Source organism: Borostomias antarcticus, assembly GCF_949987555.1.
Source record: "Borostomias antarcticus genome assembly, chromosome: 3".
NCBI lineage: Eukaryota > Metazoa > Chordata > Actinopteri > Stomiiformes > Stomiidae > Borostomias > Borostomias antarcticus.
The window spans coordinates 32,640,489-32,667,463 of record NC_140236.1 but is presented as its reverse complement, the minus strand read 5'-3'; the positions used below and the strand labels follow the sequence as shown (position 1 = coordinate 32,667,463).

The 26,975-nt window shown below is 48.2% G+C and overlaps 2 protein-coding genes across 2 annotated transcripts in view; both read right to left on the bottom strand.

Moving 5' to 3' along the window:
• qsox1 (quiescin Q6 sulfhydryl oxidase 1) overlaps positions 1-7,270 on the bottom strand; it is a 28,089-nt gene extending 20,819 nt beyond the window's left edge. The window contains exons 1-6 of the mRNA XM_084436417.1: positions 6,847-7,270; positions 5,755-5,855; positions 5,048-5,096; positions 4,554-4,656; positions 4,026-4,116; positions 3,639-3,784 (exon numbers count right to left, since the gene is read on the bottom strand). Coding sequence (XP_084292543.1) covers positions 3,639-3,784; positions 4,026-4,116; positions 4,554-4,656; positions 5,048-5,096; positions 5,755-5,855; positions 6,847-7,144 — 788 coding nt within the window. The 5' untranslated portion in view covers positions 7,145-7,270. The remainder of the gene's footprint in view (positions 1-3,638; positions 3,785-4,025; positions 4,117-4,553; positions 4,657-5,047; positions 5,097-5,754; positions 5,856-6,846) is intronic.
• Positions 7,271-8,293: 1,023 nt separating this feature from the next.
• cep350 (centrosomal protein 350) overlaps positions 8,294-26,975 on the bottom strand; it is a 43,937-nt gene continuing 25,255 nt past the window's right edge. The window contains exons 27-40 of the mRNA XM_084436142.1: positions 26,753-26,899; positions 26,377-26,537; positions 23,740-23,862; positions 20,649-20,860; positions 20,143-20,330; positions 18,226-18,358; positions 16,633-16,793; positions 16,270-16,406; positions 15,966-16,039; positions 13,844-15,714; positions 12,358-12,879; positions 11,974-12,120; positions 11,620-11,742; positions 8,294-11,175 (exon numbers count right to left, since the gene is read on the bottom strand). Of these exons, the coding sequence (XP_084292268.1) occupies positions 11,008-11,175; positions 11,620-11,742; positions 11,974-12,120; positions 12,358-12,879; positions 13,844-15,714; positions 15,966-16,039; positions 16,270-16,406; positions 16,633-16,793; positions 18,226-18,358; positions 20,143-20,330; positions 20,649-20,860; positions 23,740-23,862; positions 26,377-26,537; positions 26,753-26,899 (4,167 nt within the window). The 3' untranslated portion in view covers positions 8,294-11,007. The remainder of the gene's footprint in view (positions 11,176-11,619; positions 11,743-11,973; positions 12,121-12,357; positions 12,880-13,843; positions 15,715-15,965; positions 16,040-16,269; positions 16,407-16,632; positions 16,794-18,225; positions 18,359-20,142; positions 20,331-20,648; positions 20,861-23,739; positions 23,863-26,376; positions 26,538-26,752; positions 26,900-26,975) is intronic.

Below are 26,975 nucleotides of genomic sequence, written 5' to 3'. Positions count from 1 at the left end.
AGAAGAGAAGGGAGAGGGGGGAGGGGAGGGGGTAAATAAATAAATCATCCATAAATCATTTCCTTTTTGCATTTGTCAACTAAAAAGACTGGCGGCGCGCGCCAAGTTATTGAAATCAGCTGAACAAAGCCGGTGGAAACAGTGGATTAATTTGGCGCGTGAGGAATCATGGTGAAGGCTTTATGGTTGTGGATAATAACTGGGCCGCCTGACGCTGTGAACCCATTAGCAGACCAGATGTTTAAAAGCACAGACTCACACAGCCGTTCACCTCAGAGCTGCTGCATGTTCGGCTAGAGACGGGGAAAAAGACCGACTAAGGAATAGCGCATACCTCCGTTGAAGCTGGGGGAGGTTGGCGTAGAGGTTTAAAGATTGTAAATGGATGCTTATTACTGGCTGCAACTAGCAGTTCTATACTGTAGTCGGCTGGTCGGTCCACAAAAATGTCCACAAAAGTGCAATGCTGCTGTTGTCCACAAAAGCATTGTGGCACCTCAGCTCTTGCTAATCAACTAATTAGACAGGAGGAGAAGATTCAGCCAGAATCTGGCTTGTAGCCTAACAGCTCGTACGCGCTCGTAGCTATCGCCAGTTTGCGCTTGTACTTTTTTTAATTAGTTGTTTTCTATCTGTGACCCAGTGTTCTCTTCACATGTCCTGAGAAATATGCGGCCTTGGTGAACTGATAAGTGGTGCACAGCTGCCACGCGTGTTCGTGCTGTGGTATTAATGTAATCTGAAGGGGAAGAACTCTTCAGAGAGATTTTGCGTTGACTCTGTGTATCCTCTCTTCATGCTGCATGTCAAATAAAGACTGTTTTATGCCTGAAGCCACAAAGAGTGACGACTGAGGTTTGTTCCATGTTGGGATGATGTCACGTTAGATATTGGGTGAATTGGTTGCTTTGGAAATATTACGTTTAGTCATCTGGGTGATTCCCATAGAGATAAATATTCCTTTATACGAGTATTTACAGAAGTGAGTGTATAGAGCTGTGTGTGATGTAATAAATGGTTAATCTAACACATAAATGAGCAAACCTCTCTGTATCTCAGTATCTCTGTCTGTTCCCATCTTCCTCCGACACCGTGGGCCTAACATCACTGATATTTGGCACGGGTACCGGCAGGGGTCCCAAGCAGACAGTAACAGGGCCAGACTTTTTAATTAGGTAATTAGGAGTGACTAAATGGAAAATTAGTGATAATTGGTGATAGCACTACCCACAGCAGCCAGCAGGTGGCAACACCATGCATGGGAGAGCAGTGAAGAGAGAGATGAGTTTGTTATGCGAGTGTGTGTTTCCATTGAACATTTTCGACACTGCATTTCCATTAAACCAAAACCTAACTTGCCTTAGTAGCATTCCCGTGCCTGACAAACACACATGCTTCGCGACTCAGTTGTTTTCGTTTCTCTGTCTGTTTCTCAATTTTGTGCTCCAACGGGTGTACTGTATGTTGTTGCGAAAGATGAGGGATAGATAGATAGCATGTTGATGAGGCTAGAGTATGTTATAACAAGTTTACAGTATGTTGTGATAAGGTTAGAGTATGTTATAACAAGTTTAGAGTATGTTGTGATAAGGTTAGAGTATGTTGTGATAAGGATATAGTATGTTGTGATAAGGTTAGAGTATGTTGTGATAAGGATATAGTATGTTGTGATAAAGTTAGAGTATGTTGTGATAAGGATATAGTATGTTGTGATAAGGATATAGTATGTTGTGATAAGGATAAAGTATGTTGTGATAAGGTTATATAGTATGTTGTGATAAGGATATAGTATGTTGTGATAAAGTTAGAGTATGTTGTGATAAGGATATAGTATGTTGTGATAAGGTTAGAGTATGTTGTGATAAGGATATAGTATGTTGTGATAAGGTTAGAGTATGTTGTGATAAGGATATAGTATGTTGTGATAAGGTTAGAGTATGTTGTGATAAGGTTAGAGTATGTTGTGATAAGGTTATAGTATGTTGTGATAAGGTTATAGTATGTTGTGATAAGGATATAGTATGTTGTGATAAAGTTAGAGTATGTTGTGATAAGGATATAGTATGTTGTGATAAGGATATAGTACAGTATGTTGTGATAAGGATATAGTATGTTGTGATAAGGTTAGAGTATGTTGTGATACGGTTAGAGTATGTTGTAACAAGGTCACATGGCGGGAGGAGAATGGGGGGAAGGAAAGCAAGAGACAGGGAGGATGATGGGAGAAGAAGGGAAATAGAGGAAGAAAGAATCATACTGTACAGCAAAATGGTGAAACAATTGAGACCTTGATAACAGTAGTACAGTACTTCTTTTACAGTGCAAACCAACCATGTCACACGCAGCATAAACAGGATGCAGAAGTAGGCCACAGAACAAATCTATTCTTATCTAGATTCAGATTACAATGTACAGTGATGTTACTGTCGGTTCCATGATGTGCTCCTTAATAGAGCCGACATGACAGACACATGGGGAGGGTTGTGTTGGTGTGTGTGTATCTCTCTGTGTGTGTGTGTGTGTATGTCTTTGTGTGTGTATGTGTGTGGGTGTGCGCGCGCATGCATGTGTGTTTGAGTGTATGTGAATGTAGCTAATACCTAGCAGCCTCCAGAGTGAATGTTTTAACAAGGTTAGAATATGTTGTGATAAGGCTAGAGCATGTTGTAACAAGGTTAGAATATGTTGTGAAAAGGTTAGACCAGGCTATACCAACAAAGCACAATAATTAAAATAAATAGATTAATTAGTATTTGGCCAATGTTTAGCAAATATTTTCCCTGAATAACCTACAGTATATAAGGTTCTGAAAGAAAGTTAGACTGCTGAAAGAAAATGTGTATAACATCGGTCTTCTCTGTAGGGCAGGGTTCCAACAAAAAGGTGCACAGGAAATAGCAAAAAAAAATAGTGCAGATACATGACACTGAACAAGTAGAATGTACAATTTTCCTGAAGAAGTAGAATGTAGGCTATTGTCTAAAAGGGCAATTTTTCATGCTTGGTATACCTGTCTTCCATCGCTTTAGCCATATGTCTTGTGTTGTCCTGGACTACTGCATGCACTTTTGATTGGTCAATACTCCAAGTGGCAAACATGTTAGCGAACGCCTCAGAGATAGCTGCTATCTGTAGCCAAGAGCTTGTGGATGTGAGTTACAACGATGTTATACATCTCAGGTAAGCACACATCTGAGAAATGCCGTCTACTGGACATGGTGTAATGGGGCCCTCTACATATTTCAGTTTTGCATACTTTGCAAGTGGCGATCCTGCCATCTCTCTCGGAAACTTTGAAATATGTCCATACTGCAGACATGTTTCATGGAGCTAGCCTACAGCACTCGCACCTTGTGTTCAGAGAACAGCACCACATCATTACGTCATCAAAAAAACACTGTGTATTGTTCGGTAAAAAAAAAAACACTAATTGGGCCAAACACCAAAAATGCATTTTATGCTATTTTCGTCTGAATAATTTCGACTACCGAAATTTCGGTGCATCCCTGGTGATAATTCGAATTTGTTGTAACAAGATTAGAATATGTTGTGATTAGGTTATAGCGTGTTGTGATAAGGTCAGAATATGTTGTGATGTGTTTACAGTATGTTGTGATTATGTCAGAACAACTACTCACACTTTGAGCCTGGTGTAGTTTCCTCCAGGGTAGTAGAGGTAGCAGGAGGGGAAGTCAGTCACTCCCAGTCTGGACACCAGCTCTGTCTCAGTACTCAGCACCCTCCGCACAGCTATGTTCTCATACTGGAGCAGGTCTAGGGTCACCTGGGACACACACACACACACACACACACACACACACACACACACACACACACACACACACACACACACACACACACACACACAATTGATTGTTACAACTCCAACATTCCCGTGGAGTTGCTGCTTAAAGCCTTTCCCAACAAATTCCCCATAGACTGGTATGTCTGAGGAGAGCCGTCCCCTCCCCTCCCTTCTCTACCCTGAGAAACATACAGGCTGGAATGTGACAAGCATCTCTCACCTCTCTGCCTACGTAGGACTTGGCCGTCTCAAAGACCAAGGCCAGGTGCTCCACACTGTTGGTCTCAAAGAAGTTGTCAATCTCCGCTTGGCTGGGGAGATAGGGAGAGAGACAGGGGGAAGGAGGGAGAGAGAGAGAGAGAGAGAGAGAGAGAGAGAGACGGGGGGAGGAGAGAGAGAGAGACGGGGGGAGGAGAGAGAGAGAGAGACGGGGGAGGAGAGAGAGAGAGAGAGAGAGAGATGGGGGAGGAGAGAGAGAGAGAGGGAGAGAGAGACAGACAGACATGGAGGGAGACACAGGAGAGGAGGGAAAAAGAGAAGGATAAAGAAATAATCATAGTGTATAAAAAAAATGTTGAAGCAATCAGTACCTTGACAGTAGTACTTCTTCTTTTACAGTACAAACCAACCATTTCACACGCAGCATAAAAAGTATGCAGACATAGGCCACAGAACAAATCTATTCTCATCTATGGAAGGGGTGTGTTTGAGTGTGTGTGTGTTTGTGTGTGTGTGTGTGTGGCCATACCTAGCAGTCTCCAGAGGGGGGCAGGCAGGAGGCCAGGGTTCCTGGTGGGTCTCCATCTTCTCTATGATCTTCTGTCGAAGGCCCTTCACGTCACGGGTAAAGCCTGGATGAATGAATGAATGAATGAATGAATGAATGAATGCATGCATGCATGGATGGATGGATGGATGGATGGATGGATGGATGGATGACCCCCCAAAAATCAAAAGACAATTGAATGGCTTGTACAAAGACTAATCACTTGTCATCCCCTCAGAAAGGCTTGCTGTGTGTCTGGTAAAGCATTTCAGCTCCCAGCACTGATTTGTCACCTATGATACATAATAGTGTGGAGAATGCTGTGTTTTGCACTTTGAACAGCTCTGCACTTTTCTATCGAGGTAAACAAGGTCACAGTCTAAATGCGCAGACACACACACACACACACACACACAGACACACACACACACACGTCTGGCTGTGCCCCTCTGTTAGGGTCCCTTGAGTGGACTTACCTCTGAACGACTGGCCCCGCGAGTCACTCTGGGAATAGGCATGAAAGAACTGCAAGGAGAGAGGGGGGGTGACAGAGGGAGAGAGAGAGAGAGAGAGAGAGAGAGAGAGAGAGAGAGAGGGATGGAGGGATCAGATAGCACTCATAAACTTGAAAGACTGCGAAGTGAAGCTGAACGCTGTTGGGTAAAGGGGGCACGCCATCCCCCCTCCCCGGCCATAACTCCTTCCTCCTTTAAATCATCTGCAGATGTTGGAGCTCCCTGGTGCATTCAGACAGAAGAACCCTTTCACTGACAGCCCTCACCAGAGGACAGAGAGAAGCAGGGAGAGGGAGGAGGAGGGAGAGAAAGAGAGAGAGAGAGGCAGAGAGAAAGAGAGAGAGGAGAAAGAGATAGAAGACAGAAAGACATAAGAGAGAAAGACGGAGAAGATGGAGAGAACAAAAAGAGAGAAGAGATAGAGAGGGGAGAGACAGAGACAGAAAATAGAGAGAGAGAAGAGAAGGAGAGAGCTTAGAGGAGGAGAGCTGTTGCACCATGGCCACAGACTAAACGCTGACAAATCAGAAATTGGTCCAAACAGAGAACACGCACACAAACAAGGAAGTACTCTTGGTGTAGTGGCAGAGTGTATCTGGGGGAGCGGAATACGAACATACTGTCAGAGCACACAGTGCGTGGTAGAAGTGTACTGTGTGTGCACCAACCTTTATAGTTGGGTAGCCCTTGATGCCAAAGTTGTTACAGACTTTCCTGTTCTTCTCCTCAGCACAGTCGATGGCCGCTAGGTCGACCGCAGGCTTCCACTCTAGGAGAGAGAGAGAGAGAGACAGAGAGAGAGAGACAGAGAGAGAGAGAGAGATAGAGAGGGAGAGAGAGAGAGAGAGAGTCAATAAAGCCACAAGTTCTCCAGGTGTTCTGTTCAATGGTTATTACATCTATCTTACAGATGCCTGTGCCTAAAAGCAACTAGTTTGTAGTGCCCATAATATTACAGAAACAACAGGTGGATCGTCTTCTGTTCTATGAATTTATCCGTTTATCTCTCTCTCCTTGTCTCTTCCCCCCACCTCTCTCTCTCTCTGTCTGTGAGCTACGGTACTACATGAAAGGCCTCAATCCCTATCTTTGTATCTGGTCCTATGGCCAAGACGTTTCTATTTCATTTCAGCCTGCCTGTGCACTGTGGGAATACCACACGCAACTATTAATAAACCTAACCTTAACCTGGACCTTTACAACGACGGTCGATTGTTTACTGAGCGTTTGCAGATCGCCTAGGGCTTCTCAATATAAATTGCTAGTGATTTGAATCATGCATGTAGCAGAAGTGACAGTGAACTTTCACCCTAATGTTGCTGAGATGGACAGAGCAGAGAGACAAACAGGATGTTATGGTTTGCAGAGAGCAACAACATGTAGATGTGGTATCGAGGCAGAGCAGAGAGCAACAGTGAAACCTCCCAAATCACATCATATGCTCCAATAAGCAGACATGAAGCCCTGTGGTGATACTGGCAGACTCAAAAAGGTGTGTGTACTCTGTAAATGCTAAACTATAGAATAAAGAATGCTGCAAGAAGAACACGTTCAGTCTAACGTGCAACGGAATAAATAAAAACAGAAAATAATGCCGTGTTTTCACTTTAAGTAGCCTATCAATATGCTTTTAAATCTGATAGCCTACTACTACTTTATTTTATATTAACTTAATATATGTCTGTACAGCAGCCTACCATGAAGTGTGTGTCAAACATCCTGATTCTATGGCCTATAAACTTGACCATGAATATACAAACCTTTGATATCTCTTGCAAGACTTGTGTATATTGGAGAAAATGCAACACAGTGCCCGCACCAAGACGCGTAAAACTCCACTATCAGTGCGGCAGTGGAGTTGAACAAAACGGTATCCACATTCTCCGGGGACAACAGCACGATCTGGTCTGAAGCGCCGTACAGCCCGGCCTCAGCGGCAAAGGGACAAAGTAAAGCAAAGTACAACAATATCGAAGGTAGGCCTATCCGTGACCGTCTCGGATGTGTTGATATTTCCCCAGTATGCCGAGACGTGGCACGGCTACAGCGCCGCGCCATCTTCCGTGTGTTTTTCCCCCGACAGCCAGTCGAGTCAACGTGCAAGGCGACCACTGTATCATAAAAGTAACAGAGCTACTTTCCCCCCTTGGTCAGCCTTCAGCTCCCTCCCCTCTGCCCCTGCGCCCTCGGCTACTGAGAGAAAGTTGCTGAAGGGTTTTTAACATAGGCAGTGTTTCATAACCACGTCACACATCTGTACACCTATTAATCATCCGTTCTAGCGGAGTTGACATCTATGTGCTCGGTGGCCATGGAAGAAAACGTAACTTGGCATTTCTTCATTTTGCGAAATTATAGGCATCCTCTATTGGGTTCTTCTCTCAGAACTGAGGATGGACGCTGTCAGCTAGATGGATAGGCTAGCCTACTTTGTAAAATTAGAACATGCAACACTGCCTGTTTTTGTAGATTGTGTGTGAGACACGCACATTCACATGTAGATACATTGTAACACAGAGAGGCTTCATCATGAATAAACAATGTTTCAACCAGATTGGAACAACCTTTTGTAACTTTTATTAACATGTGACATTCTTTATAACCCTGCGTGTTTACATATGGATGCATAGTAACTAAACTCTTCCACTTTGCAGATGAATGGTAACCTCGTTGCACTCTGCCTGTTCGCAGATATAGCATGGTAACATTCTCTAGACTTATACTTCTCAAGGTCTGCGAGTGTGCCATCAGATGTAACATATCACTGTGTGACCTCCTCCAGTCCAAACAGCACCAGCCCCCCTCCAAATTCTCACATTACTGATGTTAGGCAGTCCAACCAGCTGCCCCCCCCCCTCCTCCATCAAGAATAACCCTTTTGTTAAATATTGACTCAGTGACTTGAGATCGAATTCCATGCAGTCATTCTAACCCACTACTTTCTCCTGCTTCAGCTACCATGGAGATCCACAGTGGAGAACGGGCTGTCCTCAATTGGTCCGTCAATTAATCTAGCAATGACACGGATAACCAGTTAAATACATTTTCATAATCCCTTGACAGGGGCTAGAATGATGCTGCATGTGTAGGTTCACACATCAGGCTAGAATGTTAGTGACTTTAAGGTGACTGAGTTTATGTGACTGAGTTTATGACACAATGCTAGTGATTTTTTAAATGAAAATATAGGCCTACATCCGATTAAGATCCAGAAATAATGAAAGCTTTATTTACAATCTCAAAGTTCAATTTAGTTAACAAATATATACTATGTACATATTTGCAAAGTGAACAGTGTTTATTTTACAACAGTCTTCAGGGTATCGTCGACAGACAGCAAGTTTAGATCCAACAGGAGAGACGGGTCTCATTTACACCCGTAAAAACATGTAGGCTAGTCTTCAAGAGCCCCTGCTGCCTTTCTTTCTCACAGTCCATCATTATAAATACTCATACTATACATTTCAAAAGATGCAAAACGATTTCTCTAGTGTAACATTGCTCAATCGATTTGATTATCTAACCGTTTGTGCCCTATAGTCACTTGTTTGATCTGGAGTTCATGTCATCACGCAGCTAGAACATAATGAAGTTCTAAGAACCGGAAGAGACAGGACAGAGAACCTTAAGCTGCAGTCACGAGACAGGACTCAGGCCAGTCTAACTTTTTTTCTTTTAAGGAAATAAATGTATAAAAACTTACTTCAGACCTGAGTCTAATGGGGAAACTACCCTGAACTAGCTTCGTTGTGATTAGATGATTCTCCACAAAACTTCAGTTCAAGGCTAGGATGTGTTTGATCAGAAGGTATTCTGACCAAGTACTGGACATCTAGTTACAATCAGCACAAACAATCCTAAAGGGTTGTGAAAAAGCATTGAGGTTTTTTTCCCTCTTAGGTTGCCTACTATTCACATCACGGGTTTGTCAATACGTCGACCCTACACACTAGGACATGACTACAGGATTGAGCATGGAGATGGTATCCAACATTTAGGCTACAGTCAGGTAATACAGCTGACATTTTACATTTCAAACAAATACCTTGCCCCTGTGGGAGAAAAAACATTGGTGGAAAATGCAAAATCGTATGCAAATTTACACCATTGCTAAGGTCACTTTAGCTGACATACATTACAATTTAAGGAGCTTTGTCACACATGCTAGGTGAATGTGTGCGTCACAGTTTATTCCTGTATGGAAATCGTTCAAACAGGAAGGCCCGTAACACGGCCTTGGTACATCGTGGTTGACCGCCACGGCTGACTGAGCAGTGACTCACCTCAGGGAGCAGCTGTAGCCTAGGTGATGAGTGGAGGGAGCGCGGGCTGGCTGATAAGAGGTTCATCATGTGACTTAGACGCGCCCGCGCGCGCACACGCCCACAGATGCAAAAAAACATGAGCAAGTCAACATGAGCAAGTCTACATGATCAAGTCAACATGAGCAAGTCAACGTCAGCGTCTGACTCACCAAGGTTCTAGAGGCATTAGCAAAGCCCCGCTTCCAGAACCATTAGCAACACAAATAGTCTGCCAGCCGGCGAGGGATGTTTCACATGGAAGGTTTCCAAACAGACATATATCCACTAACTGTGCTTTCCGTATTCCACTGGGTAAGGCAGTGGACCGAAGTATAACAGTGAGGGAAAAAATACTTGTCTTGAAGCGTTCATGACAAAATCTTGGATCGTCTTGGTACTTCATATAACGTTCAGAGCAGATGTCCAGAGGGGGTTGAGATATCAACTAAGGCCAGTGTCGTGTTGTATTTCTATTGAATGAGGATATTCTTAATCCCACAGAACCAAGGAGGCACTTCAAATGAATCAGGTAGAAGACTTGGTAAGGCTTAAATCCAGCATAACAGTACTACATATTTCTAATATAACCAGGAAGAACACATTGGCATTGGTTAGGGTGGTTACCATAGTTTCCTTGGGACTAGTTACCAACAGGTTAATTAAAGTTAAACACGGTGGAAGAGGTTGAGAGGCTTGGACATCACTGATATTCAGATAAATATTAAATACAAATTTCAGTTTCAATAACATTCCTTTTTAAATCCATTTACAATGTATTGCCATGTCCACATTCACATTTTACCTTGTGCTTTGTAATTTAAATCAGTTTTTCTTTACAAAAATCTTATAATAATCTTTGTCACTAAACATGTTAACAATGAGATTACTTACAAATCCAAATGATCATTTTTTCCTTATCAAATATGTTCCATACAATATTAAATATCTCATAGCAGGAAGCAAAATAATCTTTTATACAATCAAATCTGATCTGATATCCACAACAACACTTCTATACATTTATTGTGTCCTGTGTTTTTGGACATTTACAAAGTCAACAGACAGCTCCTCCTGCAGCATGTTTCCATTGTCCCTGTGCTCACCACATTAGACGTGTTCATCATCGAACAGTCGACTTAGCAGCATTGATGGACTTCATGCTAAGCATGGAATTGCCCGGTCCAGTCTATTCTGTTCTGTTTCATTCCAGCTCAGTCCAGTCCAGTGTGGTCTGTTCCGCTCAGAGAAGTCCACTCCATCCTGGACGTAGCATAGGCCTAGTTGAGCTACAGGTACTGCTGAGACTGGACAAAGATTAGGCTTTTCCATTGGCTAGAGGTTGGATGTGAGGTGTTTGGTGTAAGACAGATAGGTAGCTAGCTAGCGAAGTGGCTCAGTAGATCCACAAGGAGTTCTTCATCCAAAGCGGTTTAGCTGAGGGCTAATGCTAACAGCTAACATTAGCTATCCAGCAATGTACAGCCGCGTGCTAGCATTTAGCAGCTAACGGCAAAAGCTCAAACGTTAGCGTTTTAGCGTCGAGCCTGAAGGCATCTGGAGACACTTGGCACGTCGGCTGCGGTAAGGAAGACGGGATTTGGGAAGCCGGGGCTGACCTCAGGAGAGGGTGGCTCGTCTGGACCGGCTCTCCTGGATCTGGGACAGGACCTCGGCCGTGTCCTTGACCAGCGCATCGAAGATGCCATCCGCCAGCTGCATCTTGACGAACAGCTCGTCCTCGTCGTAGTTCACCCACTGGGCCTCCTCCTCGTGCAGCTCCTGCACCTGGAACGCAGAACATGCACATTACAGACCCCCCAAAATAGAACACCTTAATCTGGATCCAGGACACTTGTCACCGGGCAAGGTTCTATGTGACTTCTGTATGAGAAGCTGGTAACGTCAGAACCCTGACGTCTCCTGACGCCTGCAGGGGTCGCTGTGGCGTGAAGAGACCACAGGCCGAGTTAAACAAACCAGCCTATATATATTCCCTAATGTGTCGCTCTACTTATGGGGATTCGGCCAGACTCGGCTATGGCGAGACCAGGATTCGAACCCTGGCCAGCAGCAGGTACGCCACCGCGGATCCCCCGACCAACCCTAAACTTAATCTAGATCCTGGGACCCTATCAATGTGCAAGGTTCTATATGAGTTCTGTATGAGAATTTGGTAACTTCCGAACCTGAGAGTGGAGTTGTGTCGCTCAGACTGCCTACTCTACTTACCAGTATATGATCCACTCGGTCTCGCTTCTTCCTCCCGAACTTCAGCATCTTCTGCCAGTCCGTCTTCTGGTTCTGGTCCTTCTTGAGACCGTACAGCTTCAGAACCTCCGCGCTGATGAACTCCTGACAGAGCAGACAACAACCAAAGTGAGAACGCAGAACAACAGTACATTTAGTGATGTTTAGCTCTAGCCTAGTCTATGAGCCTGGATTTTTTTCTGACATTTATCATAGCTTAGCCTAGCCTAGCTTAGCATAGCATCTGGGTTTTTGGCAATGTTTTGCATAACCTAGCGCACACACCTAGCAGCAGCAATCTTTACCATGAGTGTCAGCTACCCTATGCATACAGACCTGGACTTTGGTGATGTCTCCGGGGGCCTTGACCCTGTGGAAGTATGAGGAGTTGACCCGGCGCGGCTTAACCCACTGGGGCTGATGTGCGTTGGGATCCTCAGCGTAGATGTCCTGGATGATCTCCCAGGTCAGGTCATAGACGGCCTGCAGAGGAGAGAGGGGAGAACAGCTGCTGTCAGCAAAGGGATACATCTACAAATTCATAATTTTGTGGTGTTGATGCTCAACCTGACTCAGAGACACAACAGAAATGACTGGATGACCAATAATGTTCTACAAGGAGCAAGAGTTGAGCCTTTTCCTGTGGCTTCCACGTTACTCCCACACCAGTGTAACGGGCATAATAAACGCATGTGCTATACCCTTAGGGTCTGTTCCCACCTGTCGGTAGCTGCGGACGGCGACCGCCTCCTGGTCCTGCCCCTTGGCATCGCGACCCAGGAACTCCTCTGAGGGTGTGGGTACGGGCAGGCCCACCAGGGTCTGGACGCCCCCCCCGGCCAGCCCACAGCCCTGCCAGATCTCCTGGGTGGCGGCGTGGACCAGCCTCTCCACCTGGGAGGCCGTGTGGGGCACCACCATTGCAGGCTGCTCCGGCAGCTTGGGGGGCAGGGGCAGCTCCGGCCTGGGTGGGGGTTTCACCTGCTGCTCCCCCGGTGCCATCATGCCCAGCCCCCCCCCCAGGACTCCAGCCCCTCCCTGGGCCGCTGCCGCCGCCGCCTCCTCCACCTCCCTCAGTCTCTGCTTCTGCCTCTGCTGCTCCCGGCGGGAGCTGAGGCCAAAGTCCTCGTCGAACCAGTCTTGCTCATCGCCCAGCTCGTCCAGCAGCTCGCGGCTCAGCTCCAGCTCCGCCAGGCGCTTGGCGAGCTCCTCCTGCCCGCTCGCCCCCAGAACGGGGCTCTCCTACGGGCAAACAGAGCAGGGCAAACAGGGTCACAAACCAACAGTGAAAGGAAGATAAACAATTATGTAACTAGCTACTAGTAGTAATGCTAAAGAGACCTGGATAAACAGAAAATGACCAATGCTACTAGATTACAAATATTAGTGCATTAGACGTTCAAAACCGTTAAAGATCATCTCTTACTGTGATTTAAAAGGCACACAAGGAGAACAGAGTGTATTTCAACATGGAGGGCCGGAGAACAGTTGTTGGTTGGACTTTGGATGTACACAATTAAAGAAGGGGGCTTTTAAAGTTGCACAGAAACGGACGTTTGAGATTATCCAACTTCCATAGTTTGACATATTTCTGACACAAACAAGCTATGAGGGTGGGACATAATGTTTAGAGGAATTTGAGTGGAACATTGACAGGTGGATGGGTTTTAAGAACTTTAGACAGATTCGATAGAAGGATAGCGTTGATTGGCGGGTGGATGTCATGAGATTATTGGCCTAAAATCTAAGGTACCTGTCGTAATTGCACGTGACCTACCGTTTTCCAGGAAGTAAGAAATTATATACTTTGATATAAGATTACAACAAAAGTAGAATTTTGTAATTTTTTTGGCATACATTGTTGAATAGGTGAACACTATGACCAGTTATGTGAACCAAAATGGGACAGAATGCTTTTTTCATTTCTGTGCGACTTTAAGGGTAAAAAAACAAGATATTTTGTCAGCATGACTGGATAATGCAATTACCGGCGCCGGCCTCCACAGCAAGCTTATCATCCTCCCCAATCAATCATTTACTTCTAGGTCATCTGATTAAACTACATTTTGCAGCACAGTGGACAGAGATCATGTTGTTTTTATTTCACTGGGCTATAATGGAGTCCTAATGGGAAAGAGTCAACATTACAGCTTTCAGTTTCTTCTATGATGAAAAATGCCACACTAAAGAGATTTCCGGGACTCACCGGCCGGTTGCAGAGTTCTGGGGAAGAGACCTCCTCTTGCGCAGCATCCATGAAGAAAGGAAGGTCGTCCTTCTGGATCACCGCCACCTCCTCGCCTCCCTCCCCTTCACTCATCTGGTTGGCAGCAGCTATCTTCTCGTCTTTGGCCTTCTTGATGTGGGTGAACTGCTTCACGGCGTCCTTGACAAAGTTGTTGAGGAGCTTATCGGCAAAGGCGCTGAGCATCTCTGTATCTCGGCTTTCAGAGACTCCAGGCTTCTGCCGGCCGTCCAGGTCTTTCCCGTCGATCAGACTGGTGGTCTCCTTCAGACTCCTCTTCCCCCAGTCTATCTTGTCCATGTCGGAGATGTAGAGGCTGGTGGGGGCGTCTTCAAACTCCAGGATGATGTTTCTGCTCCGGCCGTTGGGGATGGGACGCCCGCCCTGCTCTTTGAGATCTGCCGAGTTCGAGTCGGAGCGGGACTTGTCTTTGGGAGACGTCAGGTTGTTCTGGCGATCCACGGGACCATCGCCCACGTCAGTTCCTCCGTCCCCGGAACCAGAGTCCCTCTGAAATGTCTCCACCATCTGACCCTTCAGGACACCCCGTCGGGACGCCCCGTCAGCGCGGCTGCGTCTTGTCGTCTCTTCATCCGGCAGGTCGTCGAAGAACGAATCTTCGTCCTCCGTGGCATCGGCGTAGATCTCGAACTTCTCTGGCAGACGGGAGATCTTGTCCGGAGGGGCAAAGATCCCGTGGCGCTCCTCGCACTGGAAGTACGCCACGCCGTCGTAGGTGCCGTTGTTGCTGCCCTCCGACTCGTCCAGCTCCACGCCGGCCCAGAACCCATGGGCGAAGCTGGTTTGACCTTTGAACCGTAGGGTCCCCGGCTGGACGCCACTGACCAGAACCCGGTCTCCGATGACAAAGTTGGGCATCTCGTCCGGGCACGGGGATGGAGGGGTCCGGGAGGGGGAAATGGCTGGAGAGCGATTGGGGCTGACGATCTTCTCCTTGGCACCTTCCCGGGGGTCCCTGGTCTGACGCTGGAGGTCCAGCATTCTCTCCGAGTGGTGGCTGCTGCTGGTGGTGCCAGAGTGCTGGCTCAGCTCCTCAGCTATGTCCTCTACCTCGTCCTCCTGGCTGCTGTACAGAGGGGACCTGGTCTTAGATCTGTCCCCAGAACCCCTGGTCCCTGGGCGGGAGGTAGGCGAGGTGGGCTTGGAGCCCCAGTGGTGATCCTCCTCCCTGAGAGAAGACTCCACCGAGGACTCGAAGTCTTCATGGTACCCATCTGCTGAGGGAGGAGAGGCCTCCTTGGCCTTGGCTGGAGCCTCTCTCTTGGAGGAGATGTCCGAACAATTACTACCAGGAGATCTGATATCCAGACGTTCAGAACCTCTGGGCTCCGTGGCAACGGAGGTGGATTTGTTTGAGGCTGACTTCCCAGATTTGACGGCCTCGTCATCCACATCCAGGTCGCTCATCGGAGAAAGTCCGCATTCTCCAGTCTTGGAGGAAACGTGATCCAGTTTAGACTGGTTCTGCTGGGAGGCAGGTCTCCTCTCCAGGTCCAGTTTGAGCAGACGTTCAGACCGGGACTCATACTCAGCCCCCTTCGTCTCCAGTTCCTCCAGGACCTCCGACCTGCGGCTAGACAGCGCACGCTCATCCCCAGGCTCGGTGCCCTGTTTCTGGGATGCCCCTCCCTGGAGCTGGGCCTCTCTGGAGGAAGGCATGGGGAGGGCTTCAGGGGACAGCAGGCCCCTCAGGGTGTGGTTGTGCTCGGGGCTGCCGTAGAGGGGGGTGGGGGTAACGGTGGGGGGGTCCTCGTCAGACAGCTCATCAGGAATTGAGGTGGACCTGCTGCGACCAGATGGAGTGAGATCATCTGGAAAAGACACCGGGAGAGATCGGACAACGGGGGTTAGTTGATAGACATGGATTAAGGGTAATAAAGACAAAAAAGATAGTTGTTCGTGTAGAAAGCAAAAATGTATTGGCAACTGGAAAAATGAACTGCGGCCAGCACTCCTAGTGGTGGGCTCTGGTACATCTCATAGGACAGACAAACCAACGGACAGATAGACGAGCGCCATTTTAAAAGCCCAACCCCCCATCCCAACTTCATGAACCACTCACCGTGCTCTAGAGGCCAGTCAGGCTGAGACTTCTCAGAGTCTGCGACAACCTTCCAGCTTTTACTGGTTTCAGATCTACTAGGGGGGAAAAAAATCATCAACTCTGACATTAAACTCAACTCTGGACATTAAACTCATGCACTGGACCAATTTGAATTCCAATCTACTTTCAACTCCCTCAATGAATAAAGTAAACAAAAATAGTCAGCACGAACTGAAATTTGTTTTAGAAGTCCGTATTTTGCACTTCTGGCAGTGGCAGTGAAGCCACATATGGGCTGTCCGGTCCTACGGTGCTGGGGTACCTGTGTGGAGGTGGAGGCTTGATCCGGGGCTTCTCGGAGGCCGACGTGGGGGCTTTGATCTGGGGCTTGGCACTGGGGGTGGCGTCTGGCTCCTTGTTCAGTTCCTCCTTGGTCTTCTGGATGAAGTCGTTATAGGACTGGATGAAAAAAGTTACCGTCTTCAGTTTGTTGTACTGTAGGCCCACCGACACACACACACACGTAGACAGTTGGATGAACTGATGAAACACCATCTCAGCACCACTGATCTCCAGCTGTTTCAGCAGGCTAGCCACGCACGCACACGCACACACACACACACACACAGTACATGCACACACCTTCAGCTGTTTCAGCAGGCTGGCCACACACACACGCACGCACCTCCAGCTGTTTCAGCAGGCTGGCCTCCTGGGCCTTCAGGCGCTCCTTGTGTCTCTTCTTCTGCTCCTTCTTCAGCTGGTAGACCACCGACTTGCGTTTACGAAGCTCCTCCTTGAGCGCCCGGATACGGCTCTCAATGTCACTCTGATCCGACATGGGCTCTGAGGAACCAGGCAGCAAGCAGGCGGTAAGCACCCTCAGAATGCTAACTCCCATTCTTGACTGATTAGCACAATCTAATCCAATTTAGTAGTTCCACTAAAAAGACTTTCTTACATGGAGGGAGAGGGGTTAATGTATTTTGTCAACAAAACTTCCCATGTCACTTTGTCCAATAATTCCCAGGTCGATATTAAAGGAGTAGTAAAGGGAAAATGCATGTTAAGCCCTGTTTTAAGGTTACTTATGATCATCAGCTAGCATTTTCGAGAAAGTTGATAATTGCTCTACCACCGTTTTGGTCATACAATGGATGTGGATGGGCATCTTGAAAAATCATTCAAAAACATGTTAAACTCTCGATTTCAAAGACAAGAAACTCACCTAGGTGCTAGTTGGCGTTCTGACATATAATTCGCCATAAAGTAAGATTCTAGTTCATCTGCAAAGGCTTTTTAAAATATTTAGCATAGAACTATTTACGTGTGTAAACTTCCGCACTACATACGTGTGTAAACTTCCGCAAACTAGGTAGCCTAGCAACATAAACAATAACAATAGCTACCGTATGTAGTTCCGCTTCCTGAATCCCCTCTGCGGATTGATCTACACATCCACAACGGTCGCTTCAATACAAGTCAATGGATTTCATAAAATGATCAATAAAACCCTACAGGATTCATACTTGAATTTGATGTCAGAACACCAACGGACACCAATTACACCCTCAGTGAGCTTCTTGTCTTTGAAATCGAGAGTTTAACATGTTTTTGAATGATTTTTCAAGATGCCCATCCACATCCATTGTATGACCAAAACGGTGGTAGAGCAATTATCAACTTTCTCGAAAAATGCTAGCTTTGTCAACGTTTTGACCTGAGCCATTGTATATGATCATAAGTAACGTTAAAACAGGGCTAAACATGCATTTTCCCTTTACTAGTCCTTTAAGCACCAATGTACGGTATATTGATTTGTTTTGTATCGCTCCAATACTACGCCAAGGCTAATACTTAGCAACACGTTACCTGGCAAAACAACAATGACATACATCTATATCATTCACAGCACCTTAACGGTTAAATCCAAAAGGTGGAAAAACAATGTGTCTAATGCCAGCAGTTCACCACAGCAGAATTCCACCAGAGAGGCCCAGCTGTCCCAGGCCAGTATGAGTGTCGGTAGCTCTGTACCCTAGCGCGGAGCGGGAGGAGGCTGCTAACATCCTCCCACAACAGCACCAGGCAGGTAGGATGTCAGGGAACTGCTCGCATAATGCTTTTCTCCTAAGGTAGCGTCACATTATGCCTGCACACTGTCCTCTGTCCTCTCCTCCTCCCTCATCACTCTCTCATCCCTCTCTGCTCTCCAACCAGACACATAGAAAGCTTCATGCACGCTGGAGTGTGTGTGTGTGTGTGTGGGTTAACTCACCTGTGTGTGAGGCAGAGGGGCCATGGGCGGCCGGGGGCAGGCTGGGGGTCCCGGAGGAAGAGCAGAGCGGCATCCTACCACCGCCGGCATCTGGCTGGGCGGCGCTGCTGAGGCTGGCTTCAGGTGGAGGAGACTGAGAGGACAGGGAGAGGGCTGAGTGTGTGTGTGTGTGTGTGTGTGTGGTGTGTCTATATCAGATTCGTAATATCAGATATATCAGAGCTATAAAAGGACATTCAGCTGGACACCATGTTGTGGAATGTTCTTGTGGAAATATCAAGCGTTCTTCTTGTACAGTAAGGCAAAAAAATTAAATCAACTATATAATGGACATTTCTGTCTGCAACATGACATGAATGTGACCCAGCACCCCACAACCCCCCCCCCTACACACACACACACAGCCAATCAGAGACCTCCTCTGACACAGGCTAGTTGGTCCGGTCGGATCGTCGGACTTCAGTGGGTTTCCAGGTCTAAATACAGTCTAAATACCACATATATCAACATCTGGTAGGGGACAGGGTGAATAGCTTCCGAAAAAACTAGGAAAACAAACAAATCAATTTCCCTGGCCTACTGTAGATATACACAGACCATTAACAGTCAGTAAAGGTCACAAAAGTGTACAGTAACGGCCTGATCGGGCACAAGGAGAGTTGGCGGGTCACAGCCTTGCTACAGTATAGAGCAGTGTACAAAGGCCTCTATTCATCGCTCTGTTCAGCTAGAGGCAGGGAGAGCCAACACTGGCTGGGGCTGGACTACGGCACAGCAGGGGCTAGAGGTTAGGTCTAGGTCTATATACACAAATATTTACCCATATCTGATTATTAACTGAAAGTAAATACTGGTCCTAGATCAGCACTTGATACTATTTGCAAACAGAGGTGCTGTAAGTTCAGACTTGGGTCAGTTACAGGAATTAAGGTGCATTTGATTCGCCTCACAGTTATCGAACTGAGCTACTGGTTTCATTGCACTGGGTAAGTTAAATCAGGCGCACCCTAAGTATATGAGGGCATTTACAAACGGTAACTCAACGGAGGGAGTTTTTGAGATAAGCCTCAAATCAGCATCGCTCAATTCCAGCGGCTCCAATCAGATTCAATCCCCAACACCATTTTGCAAGGGATTGATTTAAATAAATACATAATCAATGTATTATAATGTAACATAAACATAATACCCCTATCTCAGATAGTAGTAGTAGTAGTAGTACTTTATTCACATATCATCTCAAGGAGATACATAAGCTGTGTTTGAAATCGTTCACTCACTCACTCCCGATTCCCTATGTAGTGTTCCCAATATAATGAACTACATAGGGGACCATTAAACGGGTTCCAGACACTACATGGGACGTCAACAAACCGAGCACTGATGGCAGCAGGTTGAAATAGCAGGTAGTATTCCGTTTCCATGTTCAGTTTTGAATGTTAAATCACAAATAAATTAAAATTCTAATGATGTGCAAGTGTGGTTTTGTCAACTATGGTGCTGTCTGCTAATAGCAAGTAAATAGTTGCACAGTAAGACCGTGATAGCCAGTTAGCTCACGACAGCAGCTTCCATAGCATTAATGGTAGCCGTCGGTGGCTAAAGCAGTTAGCTAATGTTACAACGATGATTCATGTAGCTATTTTTATGACAGCTACAGGAATCATCGTAACGTTAGCTAACTGCTTTAGCCACCGATAGCTACAGTCGTCTTCACGTCTTCTCCTTTGGTAAAACACAACCGCGTTGCATTGTGGTATATGGGAGAAATTGTAGGGTACATCCTCTGTTCACCAGAAATCTACGTGAATTGTGGGTATTTTGTAGAAAAAAATGGCGGACGCACTCTATAGTGCACTATATAGGGAATAGGGTTTAAAACACAGCTAGAGACTGCGAGAATCGGCGAGCTCTTACCCGTTTGCTGGGCGAGGGAGAGGCGGAGTCAAACTCCTGGGTGTAGCTGACGGGGCTGTGCAGGGCGGGGCTAGAACCAGGCGGGGCCATGGAGAGGGAGGGGCTAGCAGGAAGCTGGGAGCCGGAGAATTCCGTGTGCACGCTGGACTCCGTCAGAACGGGGGAGGAGTCACCCTCACTCACACCACCTGAGGAGAGAGGAGGAGAGAGAGAGAGAGAGAGAGAGAGAGAGAGAGAGAGAGGAAATGAGGGAGAGAGAGAGTGAGGTAGGGAGAGACAGTGAGGAAGAGAGAGGGAGAGTGAGGGAGAGAGAGAGAGAGCGTGAGGAAGAGAGAGAGAGCGAGGGAGAGAGAGAGGGTTAGGGAGAAAGAGAACCAAGAGAACGCGAGAGAAAACGGGACAAACAAAATCAGATTAGGTTCGAGTCGATAAACGGAACTCTTTTCTGCCGTATGGCGGCACGTCATCCAATTAGCTCTCTGGAGAGGACGGAGTCAGGTCGTTACCCCTGTCGCCGCCGGCCCGGTGCTCCGGGCTGTGCTGGCCGGAGCTCTCTCCGTCCCTCCCCCGGGGGGCCCGGCGGTCCCAGGCGGCCAGCGCCTCCCTCTCCATCCTCCGGACCTCGGCCTCCTCCTGGTCCAGACGCTGCTTCCAGTCCAGCAGCTCCTCGGCGTGCCGCCGCCGACGCATCAGCTGCTGCTCACGCTTTGTCAGGAACCTGGAGGGGGGGAGGGGGGAGGGACAGAGGGAGAGGGGAGGGACAGCGGGAGTCAAGATGTGAGGAGAGATGGAGGGATGGAGAGAGGGGTGGAGGTGGAGGAATGGAGACAGTTGGAGGTAGAGGAGGGATGGAGAGACGGGTGGAGGTAGAGGGAGGGATGGAGAGACAGGTGGAGGTAGAGGAGGGATGGAGAGACAGGTGGAGGTAGAGGGAGGGATGGAGAGACAGGTGGAGGTAGAGGGAGGGATGGAGAGAGGGGTGGAGGTGGAGGAATGGAGAGACAGGTGGAGGTAGAGGAATTGAGACAGGTGGAGGTAGAGGAGGGATGGAGAGACAGGTGGAGGTAGAGGAGGGATGGAGAGACAGGTGGAGGTAGAGGGAGGGATGGAGAGACAGGTGGAGGTAGAGGGAGGGATGGAGAGAGGGGTGGAGGTGGAGGAATGGAGAGACAGGTGGAGGTAGAGGAGGGATGGAGAGAGGGGTGGAGGTGGAGGAATGGAGAAAGGTGGAGGTAGAGGAGGGATGGAGAGACAGGTGGAGGTAGAGGGAGGGATGGAGAGACAGGTGGAGGTAGAGGAGGGATGGAGAGACAGGTGGAGGTAGAGGAGGGATGGAGAGACAGGTGGAGGTAGAGGGAGGGATGGAGAGACAGGTGGAGGTAGAGGAGGGATGGAGAGACAGGTGGAGGTAGAGGGAAGACAAGTAGAGTAGCGTCAGTATGAGGAGACAGAATGGTTAGAACACTGCAGAAGCTAGTCAGCAAGCTAGGCCCCACCCAGCAATCCACCCTCACTGCAAACCCAAACTCTCTGGTATAGTCCACACACACACACGCACACACACACACATATACTCTAGGGATGCACCGATTGTAAAATTCTGGCCCGATGCCGATGTTTAAAATAACAATCCGGCCGATGGCCGATGCCCGATGTTTATTAGTGGTTCCAAAATGCCAATTTTTCACAGTTGCATAATAGGTAGGCTCTTTATCTAGATGTGAACTATTTCTGGCATCATATTTTAAGATTAGGCTATACATTTTTGTGCAAAGCAAAAGCCAGTGTAGCTGGAATGGAAACGGCATTGATCTGATTTATCATATATCATGAAAGCAAACTACACGTGCGTTTGCGGCATTATGTCACGGATCTTCTCCGAATCTGCAGCTGGGTAGGCTAGCCACTGCCATCGGTGAATGGCATTTTATTTGCCGATGGGCCGATGGCAGTCAACAAGGCCAACATCGGCCGATGCCGATGTTCGGGCCGATGCATCGGTGCATCCCTAATATACTCACGTGCAGGCATACACACAAACACACACACGCACAACCCATCCAACCATGCTTTCCTCAACAGACATGGTTTCATTTCCAAGGTGCACAAGCCCCCACCCCCCCCCCCCCCAAAAAAAAAAAGATCTCCCAAGGAAACCCTGCATCCAGGCATCTGATCTGATCCCCACAGAGAAGGCTGGTCAGTCCCAGGTGTGGAGTCACTGCCCTGGTCACCTGGTCACCCTCATGCAGCGAGGTCACACCTCTCAGAACATGTCAATCAAACACAGAGACCGCCCAGCATCCCAGAGTAGAAGAGAAGACATGTTTCTATGGGTGTTACTTCGGTGTGCGAGGTACACTCGACAAAAAACGCATGAGGACGAATGAATGAGTGAATCTGCATTCATACTGCTGAATGAATGAATGAATGAATAATATATAAAGTAAATACAAAAAATATCCATTCTAAAAGTGCTGGTTGCCTATACATTTCGCACGGCAAGTTATGACAGCTTGTGCAGCCATGCTCAGACCGTAACATGTGCCGGGTCAGAGCGCTACCGTATATACACCGTACAGTAGCCGTGTGATTAATTCAGAGGCCCGTCTCGTCTCGAGCTCCGGCGGACGCCTAATTCATACTGATGACGCCGGGAAGCGCGCTGGGGCCTCGGGGGCCCTTAAGTGTTCCCCCAATCCTATTAGGGCCCTTTCCTCCATATATACTGATTATCCCTTATCCCAGGCAACAGTTAGCTAATAAGGAGCTCTAGTGAAGATATACTGGGGTCGTTAAACTGACGACACACTCCGTCTCTGTCTCCGGCCGGGCCGGCGGTACCGTCCCTCCCGGCGGGAGGCTGGACGTCCGGGGCGCTCCGTCTCGACGAGCGGCCGGCGAATGAGGACGCGGAGGCGGGGGGAATGAGAGGGGATTGGAAGAGATGGGCTTGCGGTTGAGATTCATTCACTCCGAATGGCGATTCGATGAAAGAGAGACAGAGAGGGAGGGAGAGAGAGAGAGAGAGCAAAGAAAGATGGAGGCGCACACACGGAGTAGCAACCACATAGAGACAGAACTCCCGACGTCCAATCTGAGAGTCGGCGTTCCACCAATCAGAGAGCATCTTGTTAAAATGACCTTGACCTCTGACCTCCGTGGACCACAGCGAGGCCTCGCTCCATTGGTGGAGACACAGGGGGGCCTTTGTTCGTTCAGCCGGGCCTCATGTTCAGAACCGGCGAGTGAGTGAGTGTCCGTCATGCTGCCGGTACATGCAGTGCCAAATGACGTCGACCTCAGTTTGGGGGTCTAGTGTTTTGTTTTTAAGGATGGGTCAGATCATTTCAACAGGACGCCACTGGGTGCGTTTTAAGCCCCCCCCCCCCCCAACAAACCCTGGAAGAATCCGTTCCGAGACCCCTCCAAAAACCACCAGCCCCACACCCACACAACCCTTCCTCCAGACCCCCACCCCCCCTTCCCCCTGGCGGTGGCTGAACACAAGCATGCTCCATGGGGGGTGAGGCAGGGCGAGCGGGGGGGGGGGGGGTTACGGGGGCGGGGCGGGGGGGAAGAGAGAGGACACTGTACCTGACCAACTGGCTGGAGATAAAGAGCTGGAATTTGGGGTGGAGGTTTGGGAGACAGACACTGAGGGAGGCCCAGTGCTGGGCGGAGAACACAGAGAAGAAGTAGTGGACAGTGGAGCAGTGTCTACAACACACACACACACACACACACACACACACGGAGACACAGATACACACACACACACACACACACACACACACACACACACACAGAGAGACAGACAAAGGTCACACACAAACACACAGGCAGACAGGCATGACGGAAGACGCGCACACACACGGAGACACACACACACACACACACACAGGAACACAAACAGAAAAAACAAAATACATGATGAACATTGGAGGATGAAGAACGACAACATAAATGGACAGATCATGAGGAAGACAAGCAGAGAGAGACAAGGAGAGAGAGAGAGAGAGAGAGAGAGAGAGAGAGAGAGAGAGAGAGAGAGAGAGAGCCATGAGTAAGCATGTGGTAAAGCATTGTTCTGGATGTTTCATGACTCAGTCAAAGACCTTCTGCACTTCCGTCATTCTTGCTATTCTTTTGACCCTGCCGTCTGTGTGTGTGTGTGTGTGTGTGTGTGTGTGTGTGTGTGTGTGTGTGTGTGTGTGTGTGTGTGTGCGTGCGTGCGGGGTGTGTAGCTGGACTACAATAGGAGCGGCTGTCTAGGAATGTGTGGTCCTGAGTGTGTGTGTGTGTGTGTGTGTGTGCGTGCGTGCGGGTGTTATCCCTGACTGATCTATGCTAATCTCTCCGCGTGGTTGAAACGGGGGCAACCCTAACACCGCTACCCTAACACCATCACGACCTTTAATTAAATGCACTGGATGAAGGAATTTCCACGGATTAAAACATGTCACCTAAAAGGCTGCGAATGTGGACGGTGATTTCGATGATGTTTTTTTTTTTTAACTACTGGTGACCGAAAGCTGATCACGTCCTCTTGATTAAGAGTAAAACACTGAAAGCCTATGTTGACCGTCGGCAGTAGGGTCAACGTCAACAAAGCGCAGGGATACGTTAATACGGTGACAATACGGTGACAACGGCAGAGGAGGATTACAGGAGAGGGGACGGAGGGGCTTTTAGGAGGAGCAGGCCAGCACACAGCAGCACGGTCAGATTAAGTCCCAACATGGCCTGGGTTAGTGTACTACGCAGAAGAGAGATGATAAATCAAGCCCACCCTAAGTCAGCGGTGGTCCCAGACAGTCCCTTTCAGGCGCATCATCTACCATGAACAGAAACTCACTCGGAAACGTAACGATTTGACCTCAAATCTCACATATTTGGGCCGGCTCGATTCGTTTCACTATAGTAGCTAAATCTAATATTTTGGACCCAGGGCTGGTGATATTTCTATTTCTTCATGGACGGGGTTGTGCTTGATAAAAGGGCCAGTTGCAGACCCCCGAGCCCCAGATCAGGGGGGTATTTATCTAAGGGGTGGGATGCCTCCGGAAAGGAGAGTGAGCGTGAGGACAGTGTGGAGATCTGGCCGCAAGCCCACTACCATGAGACCTACAATCACCTGACTGCCCCTGGGGCCTGTCTCAATACTCGCTCAGCACCTTCCTTCCTTAAATGAATCAAATATTGTAATGTAAATATAGAACTCGTTATGCATCACTCCTCATATCACTTGATTGATTCTATGCACCGAGCAGAGTAAAGTGTCTTTGAAAGGGAGAATGGAACGAGGAGTGAGAGAGGTACGGTAACGGGGAGAAAGCCTGTCCGTCTGCCTGCCTGTATGTCTGCCTGCATGTCTGCCTGCATGTCTGCCTGCATGTCTGCCTGCATGTCTGCCTGCATGTCTGTCTGCATGTCTGTCTGCATGTCTGTCTGCATGTCTGCCTGCATGTCTGCCTGCATGTCTGCCTGCATGTCTGCCTGCATGTCTGCCTGCATGTCTGCCTGCATGTCTGCCTGCATGTCTGTCTGCATGTCTGTCTGCATGTCTGTCTGCATGTCTGCCTGCATGTCTGCCTGCATGTCTGCCTGCATGTCTGCCTGCATGTCTGCCTGCATGTCTGCCTGCATGTCTGCCTGTCCGAGGAAGAACATGGAGGATGCTTATATTCACAGTCAAATCACAGCACAGAGATATTTCTGCTTAAACACATACACCCAGTGGCCAATTCATCAGGTCCCCCCCTCTAGTACCCTCCGTTCTCCCCCACGGAACAGCCACTCGCTGGATGTCTTCTGCTCATCGCACCGTATCTCTGTACACTCTAGAGACCGCGGTCCTGAGATGCTAGAGCTTCCTCGTCTGGCACCAACAAGTCACTTCGAACCCGTGTCTTTCCCATTTTTATGTTCGGTTCGAACAACAACTAAACCTTTTCACCATGTCTACATGCTTTATATACTGAGTTGCAGCCACAAGATTCACATATAATTCACAGGTAATTCGTGTCAACAAGCAGGTGTACCTAATGAAGTGGTAACTGAGTGCATGTCAAAGCAAGTACTCTCACATAACTACGTCTTGCTGGAGAAGCCCCTAAACACAGACTCAGGGGGCACCTGCAGCCCTGTTAACCTCACACTGGAGGAGCAGGGAGAGGGGGGGGGGGGGTTAGGTTAGGTTTTAAGGGGTCAAAAGGTCACAGGCCCACTTACTTCTCGTCCATGTGGGAGCGCATCTTCTTCAGCTTCTGCATGATGCTGCTGGTCTCGCTCCCGGAAACGGAGAGAGGCGAGGGGGAGCGTCCGTCTGCGTCCGTCAGCGCCACGCTGGGGGAGGCCGAGCCCTCGGCTGGGGTCTCCGACATGGGGCTCTCCTGGAGGTGGGACACACACGCACACACACACACACACACAGAGAATGATAAGCAACATAACTATGAATCCAAGGGCTGTGATCTTTTATCTCGGTAGGTCTAGGTGAAGCTACGGTCTAGATAGAGATGTGTTTTTCCGTCTCAAGGTCATGTGACTGATGAGGCGACGGTCTAGATAGAGATGTGTTTTTCCGTCTCGGGGTCATGTGACTGACCGGCGGAGAGTCTCCGGCGCACTTGAGCCGCTCCTTCAGCCTGAGGGTGGAGTGGCGCATCCTCTCGATGTCCTCCTGCTGCTTCAGCAGGAGCTGCCTCTCCCTCCTGGCCGCCTTGCTGGCCTCCTGCAGGCGCTTGATCTCTGCCTGGAACACACACACACATATGAACACACACAAATATGAACACACACACAAATATGAACACACACACACAAATATA